The 16,220-nt window shown below is 38.2% G+C and overlaps 1 protein-coding gene across 4 annotated transcripts in view; it reads right to left on the bottom strand.

Annotated features, from left to right (window-relative positions):
- The window catches only part of dennd5a (DENN/MADD domain containing 5A), a 156,155-nt gene that overhangs the window by 23,584 nt on the left and 116,351 nt on the right, over positions 1-16,220 (bottom strand). For all 4 annotated transcript variants that reach the window (XM_063061861.1, XM_063061862.1, XM_063061865.1 and 1 more), the window contains 2 exons: positions 5,828-5,956; positions 172-293 (listed from right to left, as the gene is read on the bottom strand). In XM_063061861.1, the coding sequence (XP_062917931.1) occupies positions 172-293; positions 5,828-5,956 (251 nt within the window). The remainder of the gene's footprint in view (positions 1-171; positions 294-5,827; positions 5,957-16,220) is intronic.

Raw genomic sequence — 16,220 nt, 5'->3', positions numbered from 1 at the left:
TGCAGTCCCATGGCAGCTGGCAAATCCATTCTGCCAGTCTCCCAAAAGCTTGTTCTTATGTATGTGCCACACACCAGTCAGGCATTTATAATGTGGGGAGCACCTGTACTGTTAAATCTCCATGCATCCAATCAATAGCTTATCATTTTAGCATTATCAACATTCACTTACTGATTGTTGTAAATGCATTAGTAAAGCAGAAGTAATCCACTGCGTTGAATGAAAGGAGGTGGTACAGGAATTGTTCCTTCTCATCATCACAGCGAAGGAAGGCATAACGTTTATAAAGTTTTCTAAAATTAAAACAGAAGTTACATTTCATAAAATCTTTAAGGAAATAACAGAAGGATAATTTATAAGTTTGTCAAAGTGTTACTAATGTTTCAAAATTCTGTAAACCCAAATAAATGCATTTGCACCTTTCCTATTAAAGGTCACGTGCAACGAAGTGTTATGACAGTGTACCAAGAGACACAGATATACAGCGAGGTGAACAATTGATTAAAGGCAGGCAATACTCAATATTCACAGCAAAATAACTTTCAAATAAAATTGATAGACCAAATATAATCACCAAGCTTAAATCTGATACTTTTTATAAACATTACTGGGGTAAAATACTGGAAATATGTACATATAAAAGAGAAATCTGATTTTTTTCATTAAAATACTAAATCAGGCAGGTGGCTGGAGAAATCCACCATACTAAAAGACTTTCTTTGGCCTAAAAAGACATGAAATTAAATAATTAATTTATTGGAAACAAAAATTAAAGCTTGGTCACAGACCCAAAACTTCAATGGTTTCTCTTTCCACAGATTTTGTTTCCACCCCCCCAACATTTTCCGCTTTTGTTTGAGACTACCAACATGGAAGAGAATAACCTACAAGGTTAAGGATCTTGATACTCTATTCCTTAGAGTTCTTTGGAATGAACGCTGCTCTCACTAAAATGTACAAGATCTATTGGAGCAGATGGAAGGGAACACTGTACAGAGTTAATACTGAGAGTAATGTTTCCTCTTGTGGAAGAGTCCAGAAACAGGTGAAGGAGGAAGATTTTTCTGAGGTTGACATCTTTGGAACTCCTTGCTGCAGTGAGGCTGTGGGGGCAGAATCCTTGTGCATCCTTAAAGCTGAAATGCAGAGATCTTGAAAGGTAAGGGAACCAAAGTTAAATGGAAAGGCCAAGAAATCGACATGTGTCTTTCTGAAAGGCAAAGTAAACTTGAGAGATGAACTGGCCTGTTCCTACCTCCCACTGCTGTATACAATAGGTGAAGTGGTGTTTGATGTGATCCCCACCTTAACTTACTCAGAGGAAATAGAAAAGGGACTCATACAAACCTTATGTTGATGGTGCTCTTTTCAAGATCAGGTCAAAGACACCAAATTCATATGTAGTGATCTACCATAGAGCAAACATAACTGGTGCAATCACGGTCGGCCACTTCATCACCCAGAGCCACCAGAATCAAGTTTTCCAGTTTTAAATTAATCAATGAGGGACTTCTTTGTTTAAAAAAAAGTAGTACTGTGCAAAAATTCAACACTGAATTATTTACTTACATTAACATGTTTAACCATTAATTGTTTTCAGCAGTGCAATAGAAAGCGTTCAGTTTAGTTTACTTGTTGGCTACTTTAATACAGTAATAGGACAATTTCAAACTTCAAGGGTACAATTGGCCATCTTCATCTTATGATATTTGAGCTATCATCAGACAAAATTTGAATTTATTGGTAAGAGATAACTCTCAGGTAGTGAGAGAACTGGAAATGGAAGAAACCAGGGTAGTGTAGTGTTTAGTTGAGTTTATCTTAAGGTTTAATTCTCACTCAGATGGAAATGATATCAGGAATTAAATGATAAATGTATAGAAATACAAGCCTGTCATGTCTTATATCATTGACATGGGATGAAGTGGAGACTTCCCATATCTAGAACGGCCAAATGAATGGTAAGTGTTTCTCACTGTTTACAGTAAATCACTAAAGATACCTTCTGCATATTCTTGCAGGTGTTTACGCAACAGGACAAGCCAGTCTTTCAAGAACGTACGTAGGTGACAAGCCATCAGGATAGCATTGTGTGATAATGGTGATATCTTAGAGGAAGCCAACCATAAAAGCAAAACCATTGCACCGAAGACTTAAGGTTGCTGGCGAAAACTGAGGTTAAGATTGTGCATCAATTGCAAACAAAATCCATTAAATCCATAAAAGACCTAGAATGGAAATTTTGTGATGTATTATTTTCTAGATTCATGTGTAATTATTTCAAATATTGACTGCTGTTAAATACCAGTTAAATCAATATTAATTCTTAACCCTATTATTTTGTACCAGCAAACACAAACCAATGGTCAGAGCTATGGAAATTAATTTCCCAGACAGCTTTTTCTCCAATTATGCATTGGCAAAAACTGTTTGTGCTTGCACAACAGAACAGATTTCGATTGGCATGTGGCATTTTTGTGTTCTGCAGGTCCTCTTCTGGCCAATTCCCACACTTCTGCTAATGTACAAATTGCTTTAACGCACTATGTTTCTTGCAATTTTGGTTTCAATAGCCAAGTTGATATGATTTGTTTTACAATAGACAGAATAACAATTTACCATCCCTCAAGTGGATCTACAAGTACTGATGTATTCTGACAAGCAAACAAACTTGAATATTCAAGAAAACAAGGTTTCAACATTACAGAATACTATCTTGCTTGCGATATAGAGAAATACAGTCCTAACACAGCCACATTCTATTGTTTTTTTTGGAAACAGAAACTTTTCCCCCCATTCCTCAAGACTTTTTAGTTAACAATAACCTCTCATTTAAAATTAAATTAACCCAGCAACAATTGCCAGTTATTCAACAGAGTTACAACTTCCACCACCCTCTTAAACTTGTTGTGCTTCATACCCAAATTCCTTGGCTCTAAACTTTTGACTGCAACCCCTAAACACCAACACCCCAATCATGGGAAAAGGAGGCAAGGAGAAACAGTCAGTTAATTCAATTCATGGTCCACACTGCATTAAAACTCCCCCTACCCTTTTCATTTGCATTTTCTTTTACTGTAATTTAATCCTTGAGACCTAGGCATCATTCTTCACTGAAATGCCCCCAAGACCAATATATCAATCTCAACATGATTGCCTTAAATCTAACCTTTTCTTAATACCTCATTCTCCTGCCTCCTGGTTTCTCAGTAATTAAGACAGAGACCTTCTACTCTGTTGTGCTGATACTCATCTCTTCTCCTTTATGCCTCATTCCCAATGTCCCCCTCACCTCAACCTAAGTCTGACAGCTTGTCTCCTTGAATACTAACAACCCTCTCTCACAAATCTAAAATCATCATCCCAATGTTCAAAACAAAAAAAGCTTTCTGTAACATTTTATGCTGTAACCAAGTTGTGTTGAGTTCAGCAGAGATTCAGACTTGATATCAAATGTCAGGGATAAGGCCACCTATTTCCATCATCATAATAAGCTCACTACAGAAAATCTGCAGATGCTGGAAATCTAAGCAACACACGCAAATGCTGGAGGAACTCAGCAGGTCAGGCAGCATCTATAGAGAAAAAAATACAGTCGACATTTTGGGCTGAGACCTTTCGGCAGACATAACAAGCTCCATTCTTTAGCTCAGAGGCTACCAAAGCCCTCATCAATCCTGAAAGTCCATTCCAAATGCCCCAGCGAGGTAATCAAGAACAATTTCACTCATATTTGCCAATGTACACTGGCTCATGTTTGAACATCAGCTTGATTTTAAACTTCTCATCCTTGTTTACAGATCCTTCCATGGATCTTGTCTCTCCTAGTTTTTTTACTCTTCCCTAGCCTTACAATCCTCAGGTATCTTTCCTTTGCTTTTGGCCTCTTCAGCATCCTTGAATTTAAATCACTCCACAGCTGGAGTGGCCAAGGTCCTGAAGCTCTGGGAATGGCAATCTAAATGTCCTCACAATTCTGTTTCCTCCTTCAGCATATGTCTTTATACCTATTTACCTCCTTGACCTTGTCTGACCAACAGTTCCAACATTGACTTAAGTAGCTCAATATTAATTCTTTTGGCTAGGATATCTGACCTACTGACTGACAGTTTCTGTTATGAAAGTTGGCACACATCTTTTCAGGCCAGATAACTGGACTCCATCCCTGATTGCTGAGTTGGGAACCTTCCCAGCATATCACACAAAATGCTGAAGGAATTCAGCAGGTCAGACAGCAAACATGGAGAGGAATAAACAGTTGACAATTCTGGCTTCTTCCCCTTTCCTTTCCCACCTCAGTGGCCCAAAACATCCTTTGTTAATTCCTCTCCATAGATGCCGAGTTCCTCCAAGATTTTGTGTGCGTTGCTCTGGATTTCCAGCATCTTATGCTCTGAGCCAGTCCCTCCCAGTCCCAGTTGCTTGCCAGTCCCTCTCAGCACAGCTGGAAGCTAGGAAGTTCCTAGTTTCTACATCAGCAGGATGACCTCTGCTGCCAGTAATCCATGGTCCACTGAAACTATTCTGTACTCCTGAACTACTGATCTCTGCCGAGGTAAGGAGCAGTTCACGCTGGGAACCTGGGGAGTGCAGAGGAATAGAAGGCAAGAGCAAAATACACCGAACCAAGATCACAATCAAACCAAGTATGGTGGTCTGTGATGTATCACAAGTGCTCAAGTCAAATCCAAGCTGCCCAACATCTTGTAACTGGGGAGTAAGGCTTCTCATGTGCTTGTTATTAGAAGCCCAAACCAGCGCATTTGTCTTCTGTTCATGTCTATGGAGATGCAAGTTGCTTTGGAATATTCTCTCACTAGCAGATCCATCTGGGGCCTGGGTCACATTCAGGAACTGATCCTTATAAAGATAAATGATTGGGGTGCCATGGTAGTGTAGTGATTAGTGAGACATTATTACAGCTCGGGGCATTGGAGTTCAGAGATCAATTCAAGTGCCTCAATAAGGAGTTTGTACATTCACCCCATGACCACGTGGGTTTCCTCCAGGTACTCCAGTTTCCTCCCACAGTCTAAAGATGGACAGGCTAGCAGGCTAATTGATCGTTGTAAACAGTCCTGTGGTTTAGTTGGTGTTAACTAGGCAAGTTGCTATGTAGCCTGGCTCATTCGGCTGGGAGGGCCCATCCTGCGCTGCATCTCTAAATCGAAATAAATTGTGACCATCATATCTGATCTGCAGCACTGCGTTGGACTTCGAAAGGGCAGTACGACCATTATTCATCCTTCACTAGCCGCTGTTTCAGCATTTCAGTCAGTGAGACAAACAAATACTCTGCCTAGAAATAAACAGACTGTTGATCAGGAAATTGGGAATTTGGAAAATGTGCACACATAAAAGTGGGCCAAGCTTAGCATCACTGAATCTGTATAACAGGGTTAGATTGCTCATCTGTAATGTTGCCGGGAGCTTAGACATTTACATCCATCCGGTCACTTTTAGTTTATGCTGGACTGAATAAAACAACACTGGTACGCATCTTCCCCAGCATGCAACATTTCATCGCCACTGTTATCCTTCAAAGGTAAGGAATAGGGAGTTTCAGACAGACTCATTTTATTAACTATGTCTTCAGCTCAGCTATTAACTCAAGGAGGACTATTTAATTATAATGCAATTCTCACAGTTCTGGGTATGCTATCAAAAATATTATCTGAAGACTATTCAAAGCCATTGTGATTTTTTAAAATAAATTGTATTTGTAAACTTGGATACAAAAGAAAATGTTAGAGTTCAAATTCCACATAACCATTCAAATATGGTGGATAGAGTGTAAATTACAATTATATTACACTGTATTCCTTACTTTGTTAACTCGTGGTCTGAAAGCAACTGCTTGAGATGTCTAGACAGCAATTTCTTTTCCATTGAAAGTCGTACCCATGCTCGAGCTTTTCCCACATCAGTTTTGATCTCACCAATATTCTGTATATGCCTATAATAAAAACACATTCAGACAATAAGGCAACCCATACCAGTTGAACTTGACACAATAGTCTAATTTTGTGATCTTTAGCCGTTTGGCTAGGAATTCTTATTGTATATTCTACAAAATAGATCAATTACTGGGCAGGGGGGCTGCTGATATATAAAAACTCATGCAATGTATGAAAAAATGACAATTTTTAAAAAAAGTGTTAAAAATAACTTTAAAGGATGTGCAGTAATTGTGAATAAAGACAAGCTGATTGGATACATTGTAATTCCTGATAAATTACATTATTTGCTAATGTAAAGATTCTAGTTTTAAAGAATTCAACAAATGATCAAATTTTCCTAGACCACTGCATCAAATCATCATTTCATGCACAAGGTTTTTTTAAAAACTGTCCATTTGGAATTGTGGCATGGGACTCACTATTCTCCCATTATAGTAGATAAATTGTAAATATCTTAGCATCAATAACTATGATATCTGATATTTTAAAAATCATTAACTAACTGCTCCGTTGATTTTGTTTCATTCAGTCAATTCTCACTCACGCCATCAGCACTAATCAATATAGTGATTAAAGACATGAACATATATATTAACATGGAGACCCATGTACAGCACTATTTTTGCTAAAGAAAACTATCAACATTTGTTTTGGATTAAAAACAAAGTGCTAGGAATAGTCACTTTCTTCGGGTCAGTTTCTTCGGAAGAGAAACAGTAAGCATTCAGATTCAGTTATCGTTCAACATGATCTGTTCTCTCTCCACAAACGTTACCTCACTTGAGTATTTCTGGTATTTTGTGTTTTTTTTTAATTTCAGATTTCCAATATATGCAGATTTTACTTATCATTTATTTTAGCTCTGTTATTAATTGATTTCTCCTTCAGACTGCAGAATGTTTCTCAGTGATCAGTGCATCAATCACCAACTTCCACAATCACCTTGCAGTTTTATCTGGTCAAGCATTAAATCTTTTCAAGTCACATTTTAACCAGATCTCATGGTTCCTGCACCATCTGACTGAACACATATCAAGCCTTTTATGTAGTTTTTACAAAGTAATTATAGGGATCCATTAAAAATATCTACAACTCTGTGAAAGAAAAAATAGTAAACCATTGCCGAGACAATTCCAGTTTGGGTAATTCCGGAGTCCACAAGCTCCATTGATGAGACAATTCCAGTTTGGGCAATTCCGGAGTCCACAAGCTCCATTGCCGAGACAATTCCGGTTTGGGCAATTCCCGAGTCCACAAGCTCCATTGCCGAGACAATTCCCGAGTCCACAAGCTCCATTGCCAAGACAATTCTGGTTTGGTCAATTCCCGAGTCCACAAGCTCCATTGTTGAGACAATTCGGTTTGGGCAATTCCGGAGTCCACAAGCTCTATTGCCGAGACAATTCTGGAGTCCACAAGCTCCATTGCCGAGACAATTCCAGTGTGTGCTTGTTGCAAAATCTAAATTAACTTAATTGTAATTTCTGACAGCAATTTCCCTTGGAACAATCTTGGTGGCTGCTGAATATTAACAACTTATTATTTCCAAAATCTAATGCTATACGAAGAACATTCTGTTCTTCTCCAGCTTCTTGCAAGGCTCGCTTATCATCGTAAACAATTTGCCAAATGCTCCCAATTTTAAAATGCAACAATCTTTAATATCATTTTCTTAGCTTTTCCCCATTCGAGATAATTTACATATATGCTTATTGTATGCCACTCACACTTGCATTTAGAGAGAATATTTTTGCTATTCTATCATTTTCTTCTGGAAGCTCAATTCCTTTTTTAAGCCTCTACTTCTTTGTTCACTTATCCTGTCCTTCTTAAAGAAAACCCACATTTAAAGATAATCCATGGCTTAACCACTTAGGGAAAGAAATGAAATGCAAATCAATTGACTGACACTGGAAAAAAAAACCTGACATCACCAATAGTTCCAATCCTTAAAAATGGGAAATGATTGCTGGATAACAGGATGGCCCTGGAATGGAAAGTCCAGATCCAACTGGCTATTATTTATATCTCTGTAAGTTTAATGTTAACTCAGTTAGAAATAATGAAGAACTCTGAGGTAATTGTGTTTGCTGCCTTTAAATGCACTTTCTTCACTTTAATGTCAGAATACTACCAAGATTAAAATATTGAATTGATGAGAGCAAAAAAAAACCTGAGCTATCAACTTTTAGTAACATGAAAATGCTTTTATTCTCAACATTGTCTCTCATCTCCTAGAACTATTGTTTCCTTATTAAACTTAAACAGTAAATGTTAGCAAGCAATATAATTATGGCAACAGTACAGGCAAAACACCATAACATCTACATAGATAGAATCTTTAATAAGGATTGTTGGATAAAATTCAGGTTTCTACAGTCTCAGTCCTAGAAAGCTTGTCACCTTTATTACCAAGTGCAACTTAGATCAGGATCATTGCCCACAGTTAAATAACCTTAAAAAAAACTCATTGCCCAAACCTGGAGAAAAAAAGTGAAGGGTTATTTTGTTGCAGAAAAATGTGAAAATGTATTTTCTTTATAGCAGTGAAGGTCAAGAGGAAATTTAAAGGAGATGGTTAAACATCAAGCAGCTTTAGAATATGTTCCTATGGGCTGACAATTTCAAGAGAAATGACAAGAGAAACAGGTGAGTTTTGTTTCACATAGTAAGCCATTCTCATCGAAACTACTTGAAATGGAGATAAAATCCACAACTCTGAGGTTAGGAAGTGAAGTGGAACCAGTTAAAATTGTGCTTTCTTGAAAATGGCATGCAGTCAGATAGACTGACCCATCCTCCCTCTCACCAACACGAGAAAATCTGCAGATGCTGGAAATCGAAGCAACACACACACAAAATGCTGGAGGAACTCAGCAGGCCCGAGAGTATCCATGGAAAAGCGTAGTTAACGTTTTGGGCCGAGATCCTCCTTCATCCTCCTCCTGTTGTGTTGCGTTCTTTCATCACAGCACAAATACCCCAAAAATCAAAACATTCTTAATTCAATTTGTATTCAGATGGAATATAACTAGGTCAGACAAATCTAGTAACTAGATATACTCTATTTGAATAGCAGAGATAGAAATTGGGCAACTGCCACATCTTCACGGATAATATTGTCTGCCTACTTATTGGAAAATGTTATTTGAATCCTTCCTCAATTCCTTAGAGATTTTTGTCATTCAGTTGATGAACTGCTAATCTATAATTCTCCCTTTGCTTATGCAGAGAAGCAAAATCAAAATAAAACACTGTAGCATGATAAGGAGCAAATTAATTGATGCCTTAGGCAAGCACTTGATCCTCTTTCATCATCTTCATTTCAAGAGACACTGAATTTCAAATGATTCATACTAAACAGGTTATTTTTCATTTCAAATTCTATCTGACACCATGTAATTTTGCCACTTATTCTCATGCAGTTGCAGGTTATTTTTTGAAAATCAGCCAAATAACTGCAGTGATTGACAGGGAGAGAGAAAAATTTGGCGAAGTTGAACACAAAGGGTGCTGTAGGGTCCATGTCCACAGTGGACAGAATGATGTAACTGGTGATTAACACCAGACAGCTGTGAGACAAGTGGAGTAAAAATCATCTCTGCACACAGCACAGCACATGAACTACATCCAAAGGAGTCCAGTTGCAAGTGACTGGTGCAGAAGGAGCTGAAATGTTTTTCATGCTGTGTAACACAACCTGTCTAATGACAGATGAACTTCAATGCAGGCTTGACATAATCATTCATGTACAGTACACAGTGACTTGGATTTGGCACAAAACCTATACAGTGGGAAATACAAGCAATGCTTCTATTTTCTCCAACAGTTCCATTGTTGACAATACTCCCAATGGTCAGACTATATCAGATTACATTTGAGTGTGAAAATCCCTCAAGTCTTCTCCTCAGCAGTATGCAGCAAATCATCTTTCAGAGGGTGGGTTTGTAGAAACAGCAAGTGAACTGACTGTAATATTTAACATTTATAAACAGTAGTGCTTTTTAAAGTGGTATTGCTTAAAGACAGAAATACATTATTGGAAATAATCATGTCTGGCAGCTTTTCAGGAGAGTGGAAAAAGAATGAACATTTTATGTTGATGGCATTTCAATATTTATTATCAGGATCTTCCACTTAAAAATAAAATGGAGGGGCCACATAGATTTAACAGATTTGTTCTATCCAAGTGCTATACTATTTTGCTTTCCCAAATGGCTCCGAGACTAATCAATGAACAATACCAGCAAAATATTTATCCCGTGAGCAAGTAAACAAAAAGAAACTGAGACCATTAAATCTACAAAAAAGGCCAGGCTTATTTTTTAGTGAGATAATTGATCACTTCCACAGCAGCTGAGAGGCACTAAAAGTTTCATTCCTGGACAGATAAGAGTATAAAAATGGAAAAGACACATCAAACAAGTTTCCCATCACAAGTAGTAACTCCATATGGAGAAGCATGTTTGTGGACAGGAGTGAAGGACACGCACAGGCTTAGCCTCTCCACCTGTGGAACCATTAAAACTGTGGACTGCTACATCGCCAACTGCAATGACTTATTTGCTTGTTCACATTCATTATTCATTTCTGATTGCTCCCGAAATGGGGCAATTAGGATTTGACCACATTGGTGAGTCTGGAGTCACATGTACAGCAGGTTAGATCTATATCCAGTAATTTCACAGTTACCACAGTCACAAACCTCACAAGCAAGTTATGAGTTCTTGGACAAAAAAAAGGAACTGAACTTTTATGATCAGCAAAAAGAAAAAAATTAGCAAAAAGTTGAAGAGAATTGCTCTCAGAAACAATCTCAATTTATAAACCTTTTTCCCAGATATATAAACTGTAAAAGAGAGACGAGAGTGGATAACTGGCCATTGGAAAATGATGCTGGAGAGGTAGTAATGGAGGACAAAGTTAAAAAGTACTTTGCATCAGTCTTCACTGTGGCAGATACTAGTGGAAAGCCAGAAATGAGAATGTCAGGGGGCAAAAGTGGGTGTTATTGCTATTACAGAGGAGAAGGTGCTTGGGAAGCCGAACGGTAGATAGACAACTCACTTGGACCAGATGGACTACTGCGCAGGGTTCTGAAAGAGGTAACTGAAGAAATTATGGAGGCATTAGCAATGATTTTTCAAGAAATTGCTAGATTCTTGAATGGTTCAGGAGCACTGGAAAATTGCAACTGTCACTTCACTCTTAAAGTAGGTGGGGGGGGCGGGAGGCAGAAGAAAGAAAATTATAGGCTAGCTAGCTTGACATTAGTGGTTGGAAAAATGTTGGAGCCTATCATTAAGGGTGAGGTTTTGGGGTAGTTGGAGCCACGTGATAGAAAAGGCCAAAGTCAGCATGAGACTTTTTTTTTAAAAAGATGGACCTTGCCTGAAAATATTTCTTGAGAATTCTTTAAAGAAATAATGGGCAGGATAAACAGAGGAGAGTTAGTGCATGTTGTTTATTTGAATTTCCAGAGGGTCTTTGACAAGGTGCTTAACAAGATAAGAGCCCATGATATGACAAGAAATATACCAGCATGGATAGAAGATTGGCTGACTTGTAAGTGGCAAAGCATGGTAATAAAGGGAGCTTTTTCTGGTTGGCTGCCAGTGACTAGTGATGTGCCATAGGGGTCAATGTTGGAACCACTTCTTTTCATGTTATACATCAACGATCTGGATGAAGGAATTGATGGCTTTGCAGCCAAGTTTGCAGACAATACGAAGATAAGTGGAGGGGCAGATAGTTTGAGGAAGTAGGGTATCTGCAAAAAGATTTAGACAGATTGGGAGAATGGGCATAGAAGTGGCAGTGTAGGGAAGTGTATGGTCATGCACTTTGATGGAAGGAACAAAGGTGTGGATTATTTTCTAAATGGGGAGAAAACTCAAAAATCAGAGGTGCAAAGGGACTTGGGAATCTTCATGCAAGATTTTCTAAAGGTTAACTTGTAGGCTGAGTTGGTGGTGAGAAAGGTAATAGCAATGTTAGCATTCATTTCAAGAGGACTAGAATACAAAAGTAAAGGATGTAACGCTGAGGCTTTATAAGGCATTGGTCAGACTGCACTTGGGAGTATTGTGAGCAGTTTTGGGTCCCTTATCTAAGAAAAGATATGCTGACATTGGAGAGAGTCCAAAGGAGATTCATAAGAATGAACCAAGGAATGAAACAGTTAACATCGGAGGAGGAGCGTTTGTTGGCTCTGGGCCTGTACTTGCTGTAGTTTGGAAGAATAGAGGGTGGGGGGGGGGAGAAAGAGAGAGAAGATCTCATTGAAACCTATTAAATGTTAAAAGGCCCAGACAGAATGGATGTGGAGAAGATGTTTTCTACAGTGGAGGAGTTGAGGACCAGAGGGCACAGACTCAGAACAGAAGGACATCCATTTAGAACAGAGATGAGGAGGAATTTCTTTAGCCAGAGAGTGGTGAATCTGTGGAATTCACTGTCATAGACAGTTGTGGAGGCAAAGTCATTGGGTATATTTAAGATAGAGGTTGATAGGTCCTTGATTAATTCAGGTGTCAAAAGGTTACAGGAAGAAGGCAGGAGAATGGGGTTGAGAGGGACAATAAATCAACCATGGTGAAATAACAGACCAAAATTGATGGGTTGAATGGTGTAATTCTGCTCCTATGTCTTATGGTCTTAAATCCACTGGACACGTTAGCTGTTAACTGGGATTATCTGAATGTTTAAGGCTGCTTTTTGTTTTTATCTTACTGACTGAAATTATTACTTTTTAAAAGCTAAACTTAAAACACCAACCACATAAAATATTCACACTTGCTTGCTTTCATTTTAAAATCATACTAGAGCATTTCAAATAAAAGAGGCTCCTATTTTATGGCACTGAACACCCTGGCTGATATGGGGTGTGATGCTGTTTTCACATCTACTGGTGCAGAAATCAAATGCCAAGCATGTGGAAATATCAACAATGCCCAAACAAACACAGTAAGTGAAATTCAGAGTCTAAAATGACTTTACACAAACTCATTTCATGCATCACCTGATGGCTTTTATATGTCATAAAGTCTGAACTTGTCACAGGGACAGAGGTTCTTGTGGGATGATGAATTTTGGTAAAATAGTTTTCAGCTTAAAGTTTAAATATCTGAGTGATGTCCATGAATTGTTACTATGTAGAAAATGCAGATCATTTGAAGGAAATGCTGTAGTAGAAAGTAAATTACTAAATTACATTTAAAGTTGTCCATTAATACATAAAATTGCCATCCATACACTATTCATACTTAGCTTGTTTTACAAAAATATACAATCCATTTGATGCATCATTACACATAGCTTTTGCAGTGTTTAATTAGTTTCACTTCTTCACCATGAAACTTAAAAAAATAATGCAGCTGGCTATATTAGCTTCAGAGGCAGAGTATCTGTGTGAAGTGCTTGAGCAGAACTAGTCACCTGCTTTAAAAAAACAATGTTCACTTTGGAGGTTATGGCTGTACTTAAGCAGTTAACATTTGGAGTCAATCCAACACATACCAGAACCTGCCTGACAATGTTGAATCCAAATGTTCTTCACTCACAGAAGATAAAAATGGGCGCAGTTCTCCCTTTAACTCAGTACCATGGTTGATGGGAGTGGGCAGTTTAAACGGTTTTGGCATGGACTAGATGGGCTGAAGGGCATACATACACAGAAGTATGTGTATATATAAAATACATACATGTTTATATATACCCACACATACATATACACACACAAGTTACAATAATAAATTAAAATAAATAAGTGGTGCAAAAAGAGGAAAAAGGTGAGATCATTAACTGTTAACTGGGATTATCTGAATGTTTAAGGCTGCTTTTTGTTTTTATCTTACTGACTGAAACTATTACTTTTTAAAAGCTAAACTTAAAACACCAACCACATTAAATATTCACACTTGCTTGCTTTCATTTTAAAGTCATACTAGAGCAATTCAAATAAAAGAGGCTCCTATTTTATTGCACTGAACACTAAACACTCTGGCTGATATGGGGTGTGATGCTGTTTTCACATCTACTGGTGCAGAAATCAAAGGCCAAGCATGTGGCGACCAGAAAGAAACTGACGACGACCAGGAAGAAACTGTTCTAAAACATTGAGTGTGCGTTTTCAGGCTCCTGTACCTCCTCCCTGATGATAGCAGTGCAAAGAGGGCATGTCCTGGACACTGCCTTTTTGAGGCATCTCCATTAGAGATGTTCTCGATGGTGGGAAGACTAGTGTCCATGAGTTCACAACCCTCTTTTTCCGATCTTGTGCATTGCTGCCTCCATACCACATGGTGGCGCAACTAGTCAGAATGCTCTCCAAGGTATATCTTTTGGAAATTCGTGACACCTGCTCAAACTCCTAATGAAATATAGCTGCTGTTGTGTGTTCCTCATAATTGCATCAATATGCTTGGCCCAGGCTAGATCCTCAGATGTTGACACCTTGGAACTTGAAACTGCTTATCCTTTCCAGTGCTGGCTCCTCGATGAGGAATGGTGCGTGTTCCCTCGACTTTCCTTCTCTGAAGTCCACAGTCAATTCCTTGGTCTTACTGACGTTGAGTGCAACATGGTTGTTGATGACACCACATCTCACTCCTCTGCACCTCCTCATCAACATCCCAGATTTTGCCAACAACATTTGTAGCATTAGCAAATTTATAGAATGAATTTGAGCCATGCTTAACAACACAGTCGTCAGTGTAGAAAGAGTAGAGCAGTGGGCTAAGCGTGCATACAAGAAAAATTACTATACAGTGGACTCTGTTTAATTGGAACACATCATGGCAAGTACATTTTGGGCCAATTAAGTGGCTATCCTAATTAGCCAAAATTTCATGGAAATAGTTAAAAAGGTATAGAAAAGACAAACAGTACTTGAGTAACGAATTATATACTTAAATGAAATACAGAACAAATTAGAACACTATCAATACTATTATAATACTATAAAACTGTATTAGGTGATAGTTATTGACAGAGGAATTTATCCAGTGTATTTTGCCGTGTTCTTTTGATTGACTAAAATGAACAAAATCAGTGCATGCACCTAGTACAGATAATGGACAGCCTTCACACAATGCTTTTGATGATTGCATCCACCAAATTTTCATTTTCATTCTAGCATTCAAGATGATTGTCAATACCTTTAAATTCTTCTTAGTTCCTAACTTGAACTAGTGAAATTGTATGATTTCACCCTTGGCCATTTCTGGTATCTAAGCTTGAATGCTTGAAACTTCAGTGAGCTAAACAGTTCTGAATTGTCTTAGTGCTTATTCCTCGCCAACTATCAGTGACAAAAATCACCACTTTTTGAAGACAAACACATGCATCTGGTGCTATTTAAACCCTGTTTGCTCCAAGCTCAGTGCAGTGTCTAACGGCCACACAAGTGGACACGGCTGACGTGGGTTAGAAATTGTTCAGCAACGGTCTCCTGTTCCATTTAGGTGGCAAAATGTCCCAAATAAACGAAGGGTATCCAGTTATTTTCTCAATTAGTTTTGTTCTTTAAGAATTGTCCCAATAAATGGCTGTCTTAATTAACCGATGGCCCAATTAATTGGAATCCATGGTACCTACTTGAGTAGATACAACAGATCAAGATTAAGTATCAATTAGGGTATGCAGGCCTTCAGTAGCACCATAATTACATTGCACAACAATCTATAAGCTCAAGACCAAGTAGACCCCTCATTCAGTCATTAACATTATACCAAGGAATCCACGATGTTTTCACTAGCAACTTAGAAAAATACACTAGGAATGTACCAAAAACAGGATAGATGCGATATAGAACATCCGTTTAAATGTAGAACCAGAATATGCAATACAGCTTGCTGAAACCACAATTATCAATTCAATCCTATTACATCTTGTCATACAATTAATAAAATAAGCATCTACTTGGGAGAACACTATGAACACTATATATATGCTGGAGTTTTGCAAGCATGTGGAAAATAGTAAAGATGAAACAATCTCAGCCACCAGAAGTGCTGAGTGCTGACTCCACAATTCATCTACTCGCTATCCAAAATATCCAAAATGCCAGTTTTCAGCGAATCAGATTCATTCTGAGTGAAGGACTTGAGCAGGTGGAATATAGCACAGGTTCAGGGTCCCCGACCTCTGCTCCAGAAACTACTGTGGCTCAATTCAAACTGTACCAGAACATGTACAATGCTGACACCTAGCCCCCAAAATTCACATTTCATGGACTACAGCAATGAAGGAAGCTCAGCT

The sequence above is a fragment of the Mobula hypostoma genome, chromosome 11 (genome assembly GCF_963921235.1).
Source record: "Mobula hypostoma chromosome 11, sMobHyp1.1, whole genome shotgun sequence".
Taxonomy (NCBI): Eukaryota; Metazoa; Chordata; class Chondrichthyes; order Myliobatiformes; family Myliobatidae; genus Mobula; species Mobula hypostoma.
The sequence above is the reverse complement of the archived record's forward strand: the minus strand, read 5'-3'. Positions and strand labels throughout refer to the sequence as shown.